Genomic DNA, 12608 nt, shown 5'->3' on the forward strand with positions numbered 1-12608 from the left:
TTTCTGTCGGTGAATGATTATGGTGACATATTATAAACGCAGCCTCCTCCATCTTACGGAGCCTTGATTGAGTGCATCATGCATCTCTACGCTTTATTACAAATGCAAAGTCCCTCTCTCACCATTGCATTCTTCATGATCTGGAATAATAAGCAAAAAGATCTTCCACTAGAAACGTGTATATCAATTGATAAATTGTCATAAAGAATGTGGTGAAGGAGACACATGGTTGTTTTTCTTGAGAGGCCATTGTGTTTGAACACGTGTTTCTTCTGTCATGTTATATATGTAGCATTTTAATAAGTTGTGTTTATGTATGGCTGCTACTTTGGCCAGGTCTCTCTTGTAAAAAAGATTTTTGATCTCAATGTGACTTCCTGGTAAAATAAATAGACAAAAAGCCAATGAAAATGTGATTTATTAATAAGTAATTTAATTGAGAAACTACATACAGCCCCTTTACTAAAAACATTTATTTCTTTTTACATTTCTGTATGATAAAAGGCTGCATATTAACTTACGGGGAGAAAACCAGTAGTTCTATATATAATTATGGTCACACCTCACGTCCTCCTTCATAATCTGCTGTCAGCTGATTGGCTGCAGTCTGACCTGTGTGATCAGACTAAAACTACTGTTGTTCTACACCGACAGTAATATATAACCCAATTAAAGGAGATTCTTTCCTTTCAGGGTTGCAGGTTTGGGATCAGCTGATGTAATAATAATGATGTAATCCCATGATGTAAACCATCACCTGTTACCACGGTGACGGTTTGAGGTCGGCGAGTTTTGTGGAACGGACGTCACAACAGCTGAAATCATTCAAGTTCATATTTTATTTAACATAAATCATATTGCAGTCAGTGTGAACAGCCGGGGTTTCAATATACACAGTAGAATCCTAACATTTCAAGCCCCGCCCCTTAATCTGACCCCGCCCACAACAAGCCCTCCCTCCCGCCAAAAAAGAAAATCTAAAGCCCCTCCCCCTCCCCTTAAACCCCGCCCACCCAACTCCATAAAATAAACACACTGCCCCCGCCCACACTGCCCCCGCCCCCATGACATGACGCCACGCCCCCTGACGCTGAGTGTGATTTAGCAGCAAACTCCAAACTGATTCGGCAGCTGAACGCCATTCGCCGTGTACACCTCCACCTGCAGCCAATCATGTTCCAGTTAACTTGTATAGTTACTGTAGTTTGAGAATAAATCTGAGGCCCCTCCCTCCACATGGACGCCGTTATGTCTGTGGAGTCACTGCAGGCTGAAAACTATCAAGGTCTTACTTTAAGGCGCACCTGCTTCCACTCAGACAAGCTCCTCCCACAGCGGTTCACTAGCCCCTCCCTCCAGCGCTGACATCATCATACTGACTGCTGCTGAGTCATCGCAGGCTGAAAACTGTGTTAAGGCGTGCCTGACTCACAAGCCCCTCCCACTCTGACCACTCTCATACCAGCAAGCCCCTCCCACCCAGACTGAATAGGAGGGGCACCATTATTGTTGATGTTTGTGAGGAACGGCGTTCATGAGTTTGGAGTTTGCTGCCAGCTGACGTGTTACGGACAAACAAAAGGTGGCGAGCGGGAGGGAGGGGGGCGTGTCCTTCAGACCGCCTGTCTGATGCAGGCATTTTTGCCACTCACACAAAACAAAAAAAATAAAATAAAAGGAAATCACGTGGTCATCAGCATCATCAGCGTCGCTCTCTGAATCACTGACTCACCTGAGCAACATTCACTGACCACCCACACCTGGACCCTCCCCCCTCCTCCCCTCCACCCGTCCTGTATCATCATGCTCGGCCGCCGCCATTCGCTGTCAGCCATCTTTTCAAGTCCAGTTCTGGTGTGTGTTGTCTCGGCGTCCCCCCTGTGGTGTGTAAACGGTCGAATGCTGCGTCTTGGAAGTAAAACAGAGAGATATGGGAGGACGGGGGGGAGGAGGGGGAGGGGAGAAGGAAGAAGGGGGGGGTTCTTCTTTGTCTTGTGTTTTAAAACAGAAAAGCGTCTTCTGGCGTGCTGCTTTCTGTCGCCACAGCTCCTGCTTCTGCCAACGAGCAGGACTGAGGAGTAAAAGGGGGGAGGAGGGGGGGAGGCAGAGGGAGGGGTAGGGAGGTGAAGAGTGTCGGGGGGGGGGGGGTCTGGAGAATCTTGGGACGTCGAGTTATTTAAGACACCTCTCGAAGTAGGTGGCGCCCACGTAGCCGCCCCTCAGAGAACGATGGACGTTCTGCTCAAAGAGCCGCCGGTTCGTCTGCAGGACTTCTGCTGCCTCCTTGTTCAACGGGTCCTCGGGGTTAGGCTCCTGGAGGGGGGAGGAGTCACATTAAGCAACCAACCTTTGTCCTGCGTTACAGATCTATAACACTAACAGCTCATTACAACCAGGTATAATAACCAGCTGTCCTCTGCAGGTGACCGGTGACCTCAGTCAGTCACATGACCTACACCTGTGGCGGCAGCGGCGGCGGGGCCTTGAGACGCTCCCCAGGACAATGCAAAGCAGGTTCCAACACACTCAGTAAGACATGAAGGAAACGTCCTCAGTGAACTCACTAGAAATAGATACTGTAGACCGTAGATGATGGAGTTTATCGTCAGCACGGGCTTCCAGTCCTCTCTGTGGAGCAGAAGACAGACACAGGTGAGACACGGGTGAGAGAGACGCGGGTGAAAGACAGGACACAAAGACACAAGTGAGACAGAGGTGAGAGAGACGGGACAGAGGTGAGAGAGGCGGGACAGAGGTGAGACACAGGTGAGAGAGGCGGGACACAGACACAGACAGGTGAGACTGACGGGACACAGACACAGGTGAGACTGACGGGACACAGGTGAGAGAGACGAGACACAGACAAAAGTGAGACACAGGTGAGAGAGACGGGACACACAGACACAGGTGAGAACACGGGTCACAGGTGCGACAAAGGTGAGAGACGGGACACAGACAAAAGTGAGACACAGGTCACAGGTGAGACACAGGTGAGAGAGATGGGACACAGGTGAGAGAGATGGGACACACGAACACAAGTGAGAGAGATGGGACACACAGACACAAGTGAGAGAGACGGGACACAGGTGACACAGGTGAGAACACAGGTCACAGGTGCGACACAGGTGAGCGAGACGGGACACACAGACAAAAGTGAGACAGGTCACAGGTGAGACACAGGTGAGAGAGACGTGACACAGATACAGGTGAGAGACGGGACACAGACACAGGTCACAGGTGAGACACAGGTGAGAGAGATGGGACACAGGTGAGAAAGACGGGACACAAGTGAGAGAGACGGGACACAAGTGACACAGGTGAGAATGACGGGACACAGGTGACACAGGTGAGAGAGACAGGACAGAGGTGAGAGAGGCGGGACACAGGTGAGACAGGTGAGAGAGGCGGGACACAGGGGAAAGAGGCAGGACACGGGTGAGAGAGGCGGGACACGGGTGAGAGAGGCGGGTGAGAATGACGGTACATAGGTGAGACACAGGTGAGAGAGACGGGGCACGCAGACACAGGTGCGACACAGCAAAAAAAAAGGGAGACACAGGTCACATGTGAGACACGTGAGAGAGACGGGACACAGACACAGGTGAGAGACGGGACACAGACACAGGTGAGAGACGGGACACAGACACAGGTGAGAGACGGGACACAGACACAGGTGAGAGACGGGACACAGGTGCGACACAGGTGAGAGAGACAGGACACACAGATACAGGTGAGAGACGGGACACAGACACAGGTGAGACACAGGTCACAGGTGAGACAGAGGCGAGAGAGGCGGGACACAGGTGAGAATGACGGGACACAGACACAGGTGAGAATGACGGGACACAGGTGAGACACAGGTGAGAGAGACGGGACACAAGTGAGAGAGATGGGGCACGCAGACACAGGTGCGACACAGGTGAGAGAGACGGGACACAGCAAAAAAAAAAAAGGGAGACACAGGTCACATGTGAGACACGTGAGAGACGAGACAGACAAAAGTGAGACACAGGTCACAGGTGAGACACAGGTAAGAGAGACGGGACACACAGACAAAAGTGAGACACAGGTCACAGGTGAGACACAGGTGAGAGAGACGGGACACACAGATACAGGTGAGAGACGGGACACAGACACAGGTGAGCCACAGGTCACAGGTGAGCCACAGGTGAGAGAGACGGGACACAGGTGAGAGAGACGGGACACACAGATAGAGGTGAGACAAAGGTCACAGGTGAGACACAGGTGAGAGACGGGACACAGGTGAGACACAGGTGAGAGACGGGACATAGGTGAGACACAGGTGAGAGACAGGACAGGTGCTTCATGTCCTCACAGGTGTTTTATACCTGCAGGTTCATTCATTCAAATGTTGCTCAGGAAGTTTAAACACAGATTTATAATGCAGCATCTCCCACTGAGGGTCCAGACATCAGCACTGCCTCGGGTTTTATGATCAAGGCTGGGTAACCACAACTGACCCCTCAGGGGCTCCTAAGACATTAGGTTCACAGCCTCTGTTATTTGCTTTAGGTATTATGAGACACTGAAAACAGGGCTGAACGATTTTGAAAAAATATCCAATTGGGATTATTCTGACTGATGTGACCCTTCTTCTCATTCTCACTGAGAAACATATTAAAAGATTACAGCTTTTTGCTGATGTGCCAGGACGTCTCTGCACAGCATGTGCTGCACGGCATGTGCTGTCAAGACAATGAAATAAAATCTGCTTGACTTAGTAACTTATTCCAGTTCCTGAGTAACTTGCCCAACACTGACTTCATTTCTCCGTTCACAGAAATAGAACATTTTCTTCTGCTACGTCTTCTTCTCTTCTTGTTTCTGGTTTAAACATGAACCAACTGAACTTCCTGTAAACTGGCTTAAAGTGTTCGGTTTGGCGGCCCTGAATAAAATCCCCTGGCAGAGATCACCTGGGCCAGGTAGCCCTGTACTGCGTCTCCGGTAGGATTAATTAAGCTTCTTCCTTTTCATGTTAATGTGTGTATGTATATATCTTCTAGCGTCTTACTTTACATCTTCATTTATAATAATACTCATTGATACGTGATGGGGGCGGAGCTCCAGACCGACTGAGGACCTTTAAAGTGACTGACCTTAAGATATTTAGGCAGACGTTTCCCTCCAGGTCGATGTTGGGGTGATACACCATCGTCTCACACTTTACCTTGGGGGGGTCGTGGGGGTAACCCTGTCCTACCTGAAACACACAGACACCTGGTCACTCGCTGTGAGGACAAAGTCCAGCTGAGGACAGTAGAGGAGGAGGACAGGCGACAGTAGAGGAGGAGGAGGACAGGCGACAGTAGAGGAGGAGGAGGACAGGCGACAGTAGAGGAGGAGGAGGACAGGCGACAGTAGAGGAGGAGGAGGACAGGCGACAGTAGAGGAGGAGGAGGACAGGCGACAGTAGAGGAGGAGGAGGACAGGCGTTTCTCACCTTAAAGCTGAAGACAAACTTTCCTCCTTTGTAAAAGCCCTGTGAGACACAGACAGAATCATCACACCACAATCAGCATAAAGAAGTACATTTACTCTAAATGAGTACTTTCCTGAGGAGCTTCTACTTCACTCCAGTTTTTCCTTTTGAAGTTACTTTCTATTTCTATTATTAGTGAAATTACTAAACCTCAGAAACAAGAGAAGGCGTCGGAGGAGACGGGATGTGCGAAAGCTGAGCCGGTAAAAGAAGCGACGTGTGGTTAAATCTTTGAGGAGGTGCTCGTCAGAATACGGTGCAGATTCAACGCAGGCGTATAAACTGGCCTTTATAGCAACTGGTTACATTTCAAATTAAGGTTTTACAAACTTTATAACACATGACATCATGGCGGCGCTCAAAGGGTCAGAACAGAGCTGCACGACTTGGAGAAAAAGTCGGAACAAATGGAGTCTACTCGCTTAATTATCAAGGAAAATGCACAAAATACTGACTTTGAAATGTGTTTTTCTCAACTTGAACAAAGTTAAACAATAAACAATATTTATAAAATTAACTTTAGTAAAACAGAACAAGGGGAGCGTGTTGATCTCAGGAGGAGGCGGCTAGAAGGAGCACAGTGTATAATGTTCAGTTAATAGTATACTGTTAGTATACTGATTACTAGATTCATTATAATTTAATTTAATAGTAAACTGTTTTACTGCTTGAATTTTAACGAGGTGGTATTCTGCTCATTTTCAGGTTCCTCATCTTATTCAGAGTTTGTACCAGAGCAGGTTTACATGGTTTAATATTTTTGTCATACTGCACATTGCTGCAGCTCCTCTTTTCAGCCTGTGTTGAAGGCTTCGTTTTAGCTATGGAGTGATACATCTCGTCTCTAAATGATCTTTGTTGGGAGTTGCACATGCTCAGTTCCTACTTAAGGACTACTAGCCAATCAGAAGCAGCGAAGGGCGGGTCAGCGAGAAGCCGGTAAACGGCTCGGGTTCAGCCGTACGTGTTGCCGACCGGCTCGGCGACACGGACTGGAGCGAGAGTTTCAGAGCGGTGAGTTATTAATCTGTATCCATAAAGTTTTAACTGAGCTCTGTCTCTACATCACAGGAACAACTTTATGTCCACTGACTGCCTGGAGGGTAGCTAGTGTTTGGAAGGGAGAGGAGAGCTGTGTGCTGCAGCTCGCTGTTTCTGAGGGCGTGTCGGAGTAGCCGTTCGGCGAGCGTTATATGAGGCGCGTTTAGCTTTTATCCCTGTGACGTCACAGGGATGAAAGCTAAACGAGCTGTTTTCAGTTCAGAGCAGAGTTTTCTGTGGGAGATGGGAACTCACTTTGGGCTTTTTCACTTTGCAAACCTGTTACAGCACAAAAAGGTTTATAACTAAATAAAGGAGAGGGAAAAGCCAAAAAGCAGAATATGACCTCTTTAAATCCAGTTACAGCTGTTTCATTTCTGTGGGTTGTTTTTAATTATTTAATACTTGTGCAAGAAAAATTATCTTTATTGGTCTCTAATATGTTAATCCTAAGTACTAACTTGTCATTAATCATATTGTTCAACATTTAATGATCTGCTGCAGCGCGTCAAACTTTTTCTAATGTCCCGCCCCATCCAGGCTGTGATTGGTCGGTTGACGAGGAGCGACTGAAAAGTTGAAAAACAAAAGGCAAAGATCCAGCTGATGTTAAGTGGCCAGCGATCCAAAGCCGAACCTTCTTTCTCTTCTCCCTGATTTCTTCTGTCTCACCGCTTCAGCTGCCGACGACACGTAACGTCACAGTCTCTGTCACAGAGCGACCCGCCCACCGGCTTTTCTCTCGCCGCTCTAGAGGCGAGCCCCGATATGTTTTGAACGATTAGCAGCGGGACGGTGAGGGGGGGTTAGGGTAGTTTGTTGTCTTTAACGTTACTCGCTCACTGCCCATAAATGAGTTTTTGTGGTTCATAATTATCTGTACGCACATGAAAGCCCGGTGTGGGCGGAGCTAATGAGCAGACTGCAGTGCAAACTGGGAGGAGAGTCTCACAATCACAGCAGACTTTTTCTGATCGCGCGTTAACAACATCACAATCGTGCATCCCTAGATCAGAATACTGATCATTAACTGGCTCTGCTCTGAATCATTAAAAGTATTTTAGATTTATTTAGCTCGTGATTCTTCAGATCCACAATCCTGCAGGGAAACCGTTTCCCGGACAGCAAGTGAACGGCGCACCTCGTCTGGCGAGATGATGAGTCTGAAGTTGAGGAGGTCATCGTCATCAGGGAAGTTGATCTCACACGTCTTTGGCAGGTTCAGCTCATTGATGTCTGAAACAGACGGGAAGAAAACATCAGTTTGTTTACAGGACACGTTAAAATCAGACATCACGTTTTAAATCTGGCAGACTGAGACTCTGCTGATTCATTTTCTCCCGTGTGTGTTCACATGTGGTCAAACTGTCCCCATTAAAGTGGCTGAATCAGCTGTTAGCCGCTCCTGTTAGCGGTTAGCACAGACAGCCGTCACCGGATCACTGTGGTACTGAAGGACACTTAAAACCATGAAGGTCCTCAGCGTGCTCCTGCAGCGCCTCCTCTGGTTTTCTAAGCTGATCCCTGAGCGAGGCCCCCAACCCAAACCACCCACGTGGAGCTGCTGAGAGGCCGGCAGGTCAGTCTGCGGTTGTACTGGACAGGTGTGAACGTGTACCTGAGTGCTCAGGGTGTTCCTCTGAGACCTGCCAAGAATAAATTAAGGTTAAAGCGAATCCCCCTGAAACCTGGACGTCCTCAGAGACCAGTTATAAATGATTAGAACGTTAACGTGTCGTGAGCTCGTTACGAACAGCTCACACGAATCTGGAAACCTCTCGTATCGTCCTCAGTACGAACAAACCTCTAACGTAGGGCCGGGCTATCAAACAATAATAATAATTACCTTAATATTATTCTCGTCAATAACAAATATTCAATAAATATTTGATCGAATTCATCTGAATCACGAATGAATCAGCACTTAATGTTTCTATTAAGATATTTATTCTGTAGAGGAAAAGGGACTGAAAAAAAAGACCTTAATTTTCCTCATGCATATTTTTTGAAAACAGGTTTTATCAGAATAGTTCTGCCTCAGATTTGTGAAGTGATCGGCTGTTTGGCATCAAGTGACCACAAAGAAAAGTTTAAAACCACAAAAACGTTCACTCGGGAGCAAAAACCAGCCTTTAAACTGGAAGAAATAACGATTGGACATTTATCCTGATAATTATAGATATCGAATGATGTGAAGTTTTGTTTTTAAATCGTGATAAACTTTTTGACCGTATCGCCCAGCCAGACTTTTGTCTTCTCCTGCCGTTTTTACCGGCGAAGCCTCTCTCTGAGCCCCACACACGCCCCTGTTAAGGATGTCACGAGAACCGATACCGAAGTTCTGAAAACATGTCGGCACTTGTTTTGCTCGGTTCTGAAGGTCCCGGAGATCCAATCCGTGGAAGACGCAGCTGCAGCTTCAACTCGACCAATAGAAAAGAGTTTGGAAACCAGGAGAAGTTAGTTTCTGTTTCCTTCAGCAGCTCCGTGTCAAAGCCTGGATTTCCCCCAGTTCTGTTGGGGATCTAATTCAGAAAATCTCCAAAGGTGACGACGCAGTTTGCAGCTCTAAGAACTGAACGTGTGTCCAACGCTGCTGTTACTGCGGGAGGAATTAGGCAGGTCTGAAAAGGTCAACACGATCCGTTCTGCTTAGATAAAAATCTCAAACGACTGCCAGTGTAGACGGAGACGACCCTGAAACATTTCACACCTGACAGTTTGTTTTAAAAGGTGTGTATGTTGAAGTGCATGATGGGATTTATTGTTTTGTTTGTTTTTTACTGCGGTATCTATCGTTGAATTTACTGGTATCTGTATCGACTACTAAAGTTCTGGCATCGTGACGTTCCTATAGGCTGGTTTTGTACTGAACTGAGCGCGACACGTCAGCGGCGGCGATGCGAGCGCTTCCTGTCGTCCAAACAGTGACTGTGAATCTTTAAACTGAACGGCGTGGAAAGTGATTCGTAGCGGTCCAGCTCCAGAGTGAACCTGAACCTCCTCACCAGGTGAGTCTGAGAGTGCGAGGAGACGCTGTGATCTGGCGTTTATCTGTCCGTCTGCCCGCAGGCCGATGGAGGACGCCACCTGCCCACCGTCAGCTGCTCACATGACCCGTCTCACCTGGCGTCCCCTCTGTTTACAGGTCTGTTTCAGTCTCCAGGTGTGCGTTTGGTCCTCAGGATGGAGACTCACCTCTCCTTGGGTTTTTAGTAAAGAGTGACACACCAACACTAGGTGGGTAGCTGCCCATCAAACTGCCCCTGCCCTCAGTTAAATCAAAGTGTGTCCCCCCCTGTGGGTAATTAAGACAGACAGCTGACACAGCAGGTTAGCTGCTGAAAGCTACCTGCTAGCCTAAATAAATCCAACCTAGGAGATGCTGTTTTGTTGTGATCTGCTGTGAACAGAGAGCCGGTTGGCAGAGCTGGATGTGATCCGGGTTCTGTGTTGTTTGGTGTTAGCTGTGCGCTAACTGATGCCTGCTAGCGTCTCACTGTCTGGCTGCGTTTTGTTTTCAAATATAGAACAAGCTAGCTGTGCTAACACCACTTCAGGCTAAAGTTAGCGCGCTAGCTGTTAGCCTCTGAGTTATAATAACAGCCCTCTTTTTAAGTTGCCGTGTTGTTTGAATGTATCCTGGTCCTGTAGGTCTGTAGGTAAGTACTCTGCCAGGCGGGCAGGACCAGCTAACCGGGTCCCGGTTCCGGTACCAGCCTACCTTTCTGTATTCGGAGCTGGGCCGCGCTGGCTTTTTTACCCCCGGCTCCTGTTCTGTTTCCTCCAGCAGATTCCTCGTCTTTCTTCTGCTGCTTCAGAGAAAAGAGCTTAATCATCTTCAGTTATTTGATAACGTGTCGCCTAAACTTCGTGTCCCTTCGGTGTGTGTCGGCGGTCTGTCCGGGTCCGGGTGTGAAGGGTTACAGAGCGGGTTCCTCACAGCACCGTGATGTTGATGGAGCCGGTGCGTCTCAACTATGAACACTGAGGAGAGGAGCTAACAGAGCTAGCCTAGCCTGTTAGCTAGCAGGGGAGGCCGGGTGGTGGGGGGGGGCGGGGGTCAATATATCAAATGTTTCACAATATTATTAAGTCATAACTCACAGTAGCGTTAGAAAAACTGTTTAAATGTATGGAAGATCATTAGTGCCAGACACAAATAATTAAAATCTGGGAATTATAAAAAGTTTAAAAAAAAAAAAAAAAGTTAAAGTCATTCAAAGCCCTGACATAATACGTCATTATTATGAAACTATTCAAACCAAAAGAGAGAGTCTAACCGTGCATTTATGTGGTGTAGGGATAATAATAACAACCCCTGAAGTCAGAACAACATCTCTGAAAGTCAGAGAAAATGTTGATACACAGGACGAAGATTAATTAGGAAAATTATTTGTTAGCAATATTTGCAGTACAAGCAATATTTTAGTGTAACAGGTGCAGTAACAACTCGGGGACAAAAATCACTTTGTAATAGAAAGCTTTTCAGAACAGTTTCAGAACACTTGGATGACAATCAAACACATCTTTGTACAGTAGCAGCGTCCATGTTGTTTCCAGATTCCGTCTTAAAAGCACATGAACATACCGAATCAGAAGAACTTCACAACTCAGGAAATGGGACTATCCAAGGAGCATTTGAATGCACCATAATATAATATAATAACGTTGCTGAAGTTAACGTTAGCTAATGTTCCTGAAACTAATGTCAATGTTATTAGTAGATAATAAACATACTTTTACAGCAGGTGCGACCGTGAACCTGTTGTTTCAGCAGCGTTCCTGAAGCTAACGTTGCTGAAGCTAACGTTGCTGAAGCTAACGTCGCTGAAGTTAACGTTAGCTAATGTTCCTGAAACTAATGTTCCTGAAGCTAACGTCATTGTTATTAGTAGATAATAAACATACTTTTACAGCAGGTGCGACCGTGAACCAGTTGTTTCAGCGGTGTTCTTTAGGGGGCAACATTTTACAGCCTCGTGTGAACCTTTAGATTTTCAATATTTTCTATATGTTTATTTTTTTTTGTTTTTCATTGTTTTTTACGGCTTTATCTGTGAAACTCTTGTTACCTCTGACAGAAATACAGTCACTGGAAAAGGAAGACGGGGATTAGGATTAAAGAACAGCAGACTCAGAGGAAAGAGAGCCGGGATAGGAGCCATGTTGGACCAGCACGGACTTGATTCGGCTGTTAAAGATCCGGTCTGGACGAAATGGGACTCAGGGACTGTTACATCTTTACAGAGACCTGGTCCATCCACATCCCGGATCCAGCACTCGGCAGGTGGTCCATGTTCCGAGCTGCCCAGATGAGAGGAGGTGGGCTTGGTGCTCAAACGCAGTCAGGATGGACAAATGTCAGACTGTTTAATGTGAAGATGAAACTTTCATTTTATCATCTGGTTGCTGCTGTTTACATTCACCCAGACGCAAATTCAAAAATTGTACTGCAAAATTGTTTCGGGGGGATACGTGTCTATACGTATATAAATAACTGTACGTATTGTTTTATTTTATTTACCATATTTTAATACACATTTAATTATCTATCAAGATCAAAACATTTGTTTCGTTATACAACCTTGTGTTGTAACTGTTGTGCTTGCCTGCTTTTCATAAAGAATTCCAGGTCGACGCAGTTTATTCCACTCACTTTATTCCTCGTTCTGCTTGTTTACATCTGTGCTAGCTTCCGTAATCTACATTTCCAGTTCCTGGTGTTACAAAAAAAGGGTCCTGCCTCTGGCAGTGGTACTAAACATTACAGTACCCTTACAGCAGCTCATGTTAAAACTCAATTGGTACTTATTATTACGTAATTACGGAAGCCAAAAAATGACCACGTGCACAATCATTTTACTTTATCTGGTATCTCGAGATCATGGCACAGTTATCCTGTTATCTCAGGAATTTTCTAGTGATAATGGGATAACGGGATAATTTACTTGAAAAAAAGCTGTAGTACATTGAAAACTACAAATCCCAAAAAGCTTTTCTTTTGGCATTTGACGAGTTGTATTAAATAGTTTCGCTCTTCATGAGTCAAAATTGAGACTTA

The 12608-nt window shown here is 46.5% G+C and overlaps 1 protein-coding gene across 1 annotated transcript; it reads right to left on the minus strand.

The window, feature by feature from the left end:
- Positions 1-402: 402 nt before the first annotated feature.
- Positions 403-10553, minus strand: ube2m (ubiquitin conjugating enzyme E2 M). The gene is made up of 6 exons (XM_038710083.1): positions 10269-10553; positions 7686-7780; positions 5465-5503; positions 5121-5224; positions 2565-2628; positions 403-2313 (listed from the first exon to the last, which is right to left on the minus strand). The coding sequence occupies exons 1-6, from the start codon at positions 10381-10383 to the stop codon at positions 2173-2175; spliced, it is 558 nt and encodes a 185-aa protein (XP_038566011.1). The 5' UTR covers positions 10384-10553; the 3' UTR covers positions 403-2172.
- Positions 10554-12608: the final 2055 nt, after the last annotated feature.

The sequence above is a fragment of the Micropterus salmoides genome, unplaced genomic scaffold (assembly GCF_014851395.1).
Source record: "Micropterus salmoides isolate LMB-PRFRI ecotype aquatic unplaced genomic scaffold, ASM1485139v1 Ms_hic_scaffold_10, whole genome shotgun sequence".
Classification (NCBI taxonomy): domain Eukaryota; kingdom Metazoa; phylum Chordata; class Actinopteri; order Centrarchiformes; family Centrarchidae; genus Micropterus; species Micropterus salmoides.

Bases quoted from the DNA above. Each gene is read 5' to 3' on its own strand.
- ube2m (XM_038710083.1), bottom strand. From the start codon at position 10,383: ATGATTAAGCTCTTTTCTCTGAAGCAGCAGAAGAAAGACGAGGAATCT. The intron at 5,225-5,464 runs GTGAGAAACGCC...TGTGTGTTTCAG, and splicing joins AGTTTGTCTTCAGCTTTAAG to GTAGGACAGGGTTACCCCCA. The intron at 2,629-5,120 runs GTCAGTCACTTT...TCTGCTCCACAG, and splicing joins GTCTGCCTAAATATCTTAAG to AGAGGACTGGAAGCCCGTGC.